This window comes from Fulmarus glacialis, unplaced genomic scaffold, assembly GCF_000690835.1.
Source record: "Fulmarus glacialis isolate BGI_N327 unplaced genomic scaffold, ASM69083v1 scaffold31772, whole genome shotgun sequence".
Classification (NCBI taxonomy): domain Eukaryota; kingdom Metazoa; phylum Chordata; class Aves; order Procellariiformes; family Procellariidae; genus Fulmarus; species Fulmarus glacialis.
Window position 1 is genome coordinate 26,254 of NW_009198963.1, and position 6,000 is coordinate 32,253.

The window sequence follows — 6,000 nt, forward strand, 5'->3', positions numbered from 1 at the left end:
AGAAACAGTCTGCTTCAGGGGAAAAATGCTGATGTAAAATTGTTTACTCACTGGTTTCCAAATTCAGATGCCACAAAGAGAAACCCCGTCTTCAGCACGCACATGGCAGCGGCAACAGGAACAGTGTCAAAGTACTTCAGTCGAATCTCTGTTACCTGAAAGCAGAGGAAGACGTGAATGTACTAGCAAAGTACCAGAGCTGCACATGCGTGATTTAATTAAAAAAAGCTGCCTAGCTATCCTCTCCAAAGAAAGGAAGCAAGAGAGTGGGCCTCTGGCTTTGGTAACACTGAGTCAGTTTGGAAAAAAACAGCTGTGAAAATAGCAAGCTATCTAAGAGAAAGAAGAAATTTGCTTCACTGAACACCAACCATTCCCCAACACGTGAAAAATTAACTGTCCTGAGCAAATTTCTACATTTGATACGGTCGCAACAGCTCTTGCTGAAACCTCCAAGAACAATCTTAAGCCACTTAAAGATGCTACACAATCATCCCTTGTACTAAATTTGACATGTTTAGATGAAGGAGCAACTAACATTCAACATTTACTCAAAAAACCCAACTGCAGCAGAGATCTTTTCATTGCAAAATATTAGGACAAGCAAGCCACTCCAAGCCTGTTACTTCAACTCATGGAACAGGTGTACCAAGCTAGCTACCTCAATTTGCAAAAAGACTGATTGCAGCCTGTAAATATTCAATTAAGAGATGAAATAGAGAGCATCTACTGTGATCAAGAGAAACTAAGTTCCCCAGAATTAGTTTCTGGAATACCCTCTAGAAAGTTCATGGACCACACCTGACATCTTTTGAAGAAAGGACTGCCTGCAGAACATCTAAAATATGCCCAAGTGACTGCAGCGTAATTCTCACAGGATTTTGCAAACCTTGAGCTGTGTGTCCATATGAGTAAACACCAGTTACAACTGCGGGTATATCTATATTACAAATCACGTACAACATGCCATTACACAGCTAAACCCACAATATTAAATATTTTTCACTTTAGAGAATCATAAGGACTCTTCTCGATGAATGCTTTTGTTGTTTTTCACGTGATGCTTACCATGTCTTCATCAGTCTCCAGAGTAATTTTGAAGATGTCTCCCTGCTCTGTCTGGGCCAGGAAGAAGAACATGGACTTGGTCTTATGTGTAGCAGAGCAGACAAAAATCATACCCCTCTCTGGGTCATCCAAGTCATTCTGTCAAGAAAGAAGGTGGAGGTCATTGGTGGAATTACCCGGCAAATGCAGACGTGACTTCACTGACTGAAGTATTTCCATTTCACAGGTGCCTTAAGAGCCGACAGTATCTGAGGAGGCTTTTAACACAAAGCACATCCCCTCCGTTACACCCGTAGTTAACCCTTGGTACATCTCTGCCCCAGAAGGAAACGCTTTTTGAAGACACTGTGCCTAAGCATCCCCCCTCCTATCTTTTTTGCCCTCCTCCCTGGAAACTGTCAAAAACATATCAAAGTCAAACACAGAGGCAAGGGCTGCAATCCACATTCAGCTGGTTTTAAGCACCTGACCCTTGGCAGGTGTTCACAGCACTGTCAAAGCACACAACAATTTACAATACCAAAGAAGGAGGATGTAACAGAGCAGCTGTCGAATTCACCTGCGTACACTACGGCAACCATGATTCACCATCTCAAGTAATCCTATCTTACACCGACAGTGTGCCACAGTGGTGCCTGATCAGAGTGTTTGGAGTATCTCCAGCATAAATCTCAGAGAAGAGACATGAACAAGCTCATCACTTCAGGCTATGCCCACCCCCGTCTTCCCTCACAGGTAACATGCAGCCAGGAAGACAGATGATAGGCCAACACACTTTTAACTCCTTTTTCCTCACTTTAAAACCTCCCTGACACTTTTAAGGCAGACACCAAGCATTCATTTAGCACTGACAAAGATAATCTTAAAAAAAGGGTAGGAATCCCAAAATTCTCACCCGTCTCCTAGGAATTGGGCATCTGATATCAGGCTGGTCACCAAAGTTTTTATAAGTAATATAGTTTTCAGAACAGATCAGCACTCCGCTAGGCCCATCAGAACCACCAGGAACTGAAACACAAAAAAGAAACATTATTATGAGAAAAGCTCTTACCACAGATATGACTGACTGCAGAACATTTATTTTGGTTTTCTTTAAAGCAACGTGGTTTCCATTGCTCTGTATCACCTCGCATATATAAATCTACTCGTATTGAAGGGGAAGACAAAACACTGAGTACAGCTTCCTGGGTCAGTATAAGAACAGAGCAGACAGAACTGGGGGACCAGGAAGGAGAAAAAGGAAGGATGCAACTTCAGGCAAATTGCTTGTATTTTATCCTTCATGGCTTATCCTCGTCTAGAAAGCCACGACATGCCCAAAAAAATCACATTAGCAACTTGTCAGTTAAACACAACCCTTGGGTTACTGGCATGTTTGCTTGCTGTCAAAAAAATGTGCCAGATTGTTTTCAGGTATGTCTTTCATATGACTGTATTTTTTAAAATCCTTCTGTTGAAACCCCAGCGTAACAAAACATATCATCAAAATAGTAGTAACGGGATCCAGCCCAGTATTTGGTGTCTGTTAGCGGCCTACAGAAGATGCAACAAGAGGGCAAGCATACAAGGATGCTCTCCTAGCTTAGCTTCCTTTGTGCTTGGAGAGGAATCTGCAGCGGTGCAGCAGTGTCCCAGGTCAAAGCTGTTAGGTTAGCTTTGCATCCAATCCCTGGAAGTGGGCTTTTAGTCCATGGATTCATCTACTGCCTTTTGAATGCATATCAGCTGCTGGAATCCTGTGCAAGAGTACAACAGCACCTATGCATTACCTAAAAATACATGCTTTTGCATCTGCTACCAGCTAATTTCAGTTCGTATCTCTCAGGAATCCAGAGAATATCCAGAATACATCTAAAAGAAGAGAGATGAAGAGCACTTTCAAACCGCAGCTCTATCTATGAATTCTTGCATATTTCCATGTGTGAACCACCACTCGTTACCTGACTCCATGGTCAATTTATTTATACTAATGGCTCAGACTACCATCAAAACAACTCCTAAGATGTAAAGCATATTGATTGCGTTTCCTTGGGGAACGGGAACCAAATAGATCCAGGGGAAAAATGACTTACTGGCCAGGTGAGCAGTACCTGTAATAAGGAAGTTGCCGTGCTCTTCCAAGGGCTCACTGTATTTCCTAACAACGTGGTTCAAACCCAAGTCCAGTTCATAAAATGTCAATGTCTGTTGTGTGTTGGCTGCTGCTTCTCCTGTTGGATCATTGTCCGCTTCCTAAAACAGAACACATGAAGGTGTCTTTCAAGAAAAATATTAAAGGAGGAGCAATGTTCATGCATCAGAAAACAGTTCTGAATAACATTAGAATGAAAGTCTAAAAGAAGACTTGCTGGAAGATGCACATAAAAGGAAGAGGAAGAAAATATGCACTTTTGCAGTTGAACAGCAAGGATTTAAGAACCGCCAAGACAGAAGCAGCCAACGTTCCCCGCTTCCACAGACAGATTAAGAACAGAAAAAGAACGACAAAGCTCAAAAGACAGCAAAGGGAGATCAAGTTCTTCTCACCTCATAATCCATTTCCAGACAAGCAAACATTGGGTTTTCAAACCCCACATCGACTCCCACCACGTGGTAGACCAAGGTATTGGCCTTGTGGGCTTCCAGCGGGGAGGAAATGGTGAGACGAGCAGCAGCATCTCTGTTCAAGATATACACCAGCTTCTGCTTTTCAATCGCACCTGCAAGGAAAGGACAACAGCACCTGAAGCACATCACCTGGTGATCAAATCTGATCACACCTGCAGTCCGATGTCAATGTAAGGCTTTGCAGGAGAACATCAGCATTACTTCTGCTGAAGTTCACTACTGGCATTTATCTCTGTGCCACCAATTAACTTCGAACATCCCATTTTTAATGTTTCAGGCCGCAAGCACAAATGACAACTCCAGCTCTTTCAAGCCGAAGACTGACCCTTCAGGCTACGTCCATTTAGCCCAATATTCAGTCTACAATGGCTACAGGTAGATCTACTCACTCATTCCACCACATGAGAGGTGACAGACTGCAGGGAAGCAAAAACAAACTGAAAAAAACCAGCCAGATGTTCCACTATTTAAAGCAATTTGGCAAAGAGACCTTTCCTCAGAAATATTTTAACTAAAAATGTATTCTTGCCTGACACACAGCATCCACAATATAACGAACGCTTATCACCCTTAACTATCAATGTTTCGGCACAACTGTGACTGTGGTACCTTCTCACCCATGAAACCAAGACTTTTTAGAAAGGAAACAGTATTATTTATTGTTATTCATGATATGAAGGAGCACTGTTAAACTACCTATCATTGCCAGTCCCTGCTCTCAGCGTGCAGGAAAGTAGCATTGCACGAAGTTGGCTACGGCAAACTGAGAAAGTTCACGTACCAAGTAACTGAGACACCTCATGGTAAATCTTATAAAGAAATTACCCAAGTGTCCTTCTACCTGTGAAGCCTGATCAGAAATGCACCTAGCTGTCTCCAGGATACATCTCAGAGAAGAGACATGAGTTCACAACATCATTTCAGGCTATGGGAGCTGACTGACTACACTGTAGCACCCATGCCTGCAATCCCAACTTCTCTCCCAGACATCACACTTCAGGGCCCTGTGCACCACTGAGCAAGCTGGCCTCTTTCCAAATTGTTTTGGCCCAGCATTAGAATTAATTTGTGCAATTCCACCAGCTTCAAGGAACTATTCCGAATGCCTGCATTCTCCTTGACACGTCTCATAGCCTAACAAACTGCCTTCCAATTATACCTGGCAGAAACTCGCTCCAAAGCAAATACCCCTGAGACAGGAGCGGGGGGGAAGAGAAAACAAGCTGACAGACTGACTTACTGATCATGACAGCACGGCCCTTTGGGTCTACAGCCAAGTACTGGCCTGGAACGATTCTGCGACATCCACTCTTGCCAAAGGTTTCCTGATGAATCTTCTCAAACACGTTCTTTGAGGGCTGGTACTCCAGAATAACAATGCGTCCCGAATCGCTGCCCACGACGATATAGTCTTTGGTCCCGCCTGTCAGCCTAAAGGCCATGAGGGAGCGAATGACTCCAAACACTTCCACGGTCAGCAGGGTGTGAACCTTCCCTGTGTTGGGATCGGGGCGGAGTAACTCCAGGATCTTGCCCCGGGAAACGACGATTTCTTGTTGTTTGGTTCCTAAAGAACCCAAAACATGAAGAGTTAGCAGAACATGCAATTTCAAGAAGCACTATAAGAAAGAAGGTAAGACTTCATGACTACTAAATGCCAAACAGTTTTATGATTACTATGGAAGAATTCAAAGAAACTTATTCACTGCATTGGGTGCCACTAGTGTTTGAGCATCTTTTAACAGACCAGGAAAGTGGACAAAATAGTAAATTAAATCTATAGATAATCAAACCAAACTTCACTTGATCTTTCCACAAGTTACAATAGCTCAAGTACACACTCAAGGCCAAATGATAACACACCAGTGAAAAAATAATATACTGAACTGACTAGCTTCAGCCACCAAACCAAATAAAGAACAAACACCTTTTTTCCTCGAAAGAGCTCAAGCCAAGATGCGCTAAGGGAGGAGATGATTACCTGAGAAATTGCCATGGATAGCATAGCTAATGCCGGTGGCACGCTGCAACGTCAGGTTGTAGAGAAACATGTTGGCAACGAGTTTGCTTCACCTTATCGTAGCTCCACTGCGTCTGCAACAAGGAGAACAAAACCATATACTTTGTAAAAACAAAGTCTTCCATAGGGCACCGAGAGAGAACCGCTGCCCTCTGGTTTGCCTGCATGTATCACTTTACATTAGAAGGCTTACTGCCACCCAGCTAAAGTTATTCGGTATTTAGTAATACTAAGAGGCAAAAGGCTCTCCCAAAGATAACCAGGCTGCCGAGCGCCAGCTGGGCTCCCCACTGCCGCGAGACTGA

General features: G+C 43.4%; 1 protein-coding gene across 1 annotated transcript in view; it reads right to left on the reverse strand.

Moving 5' to 3' along the window:
- Positions 1 to 5,766, reverse strand: part of SF3B3 (splicing factor 3b, subunit 3, 130kDa) — a 28,624-nt gene extending 22,858 nt beyond the window's left edge. Inside the window, exons 1-7 of the mRNA XM_009573093.1 lie at positions 5,657 to 5,766; positions 4,916 to 5,242; positions 3,595 to 3,767; positions 3,159 to 3,300; positions 1,964 to 2,076; positions 1,069 to 1,206; positions 52 to 155 (exon numbers count right to left, since the gene is read on the reverse strand). Of these exons, the coding sequence (XP_009571388.1) occupies positions 52 to 155; positions 1,069 to 1,206; positions 1,964 to 2,076; positions 3,159 to 3,300; positions 3,595 to 3,767; positions 4,916 to 5,242; positions 5,657 to 5,726 (1,067 nt within the window). The 5' untranslated portion in view covers positions 5,727 to 5,766. The remainder of the gene's footprint in view (positions 1 to 51; positions 156 to 1,068; positions 1,207 to 1,963; positions 2,077 to 3,158; positions 3,301 to 3,594; positions 3,768 to 4,915; positions 5,243 to 5,656) is intronic.
- Between the last annotated feature and the right edge of the window lie 234 nt (positions 5,767 to 6,000).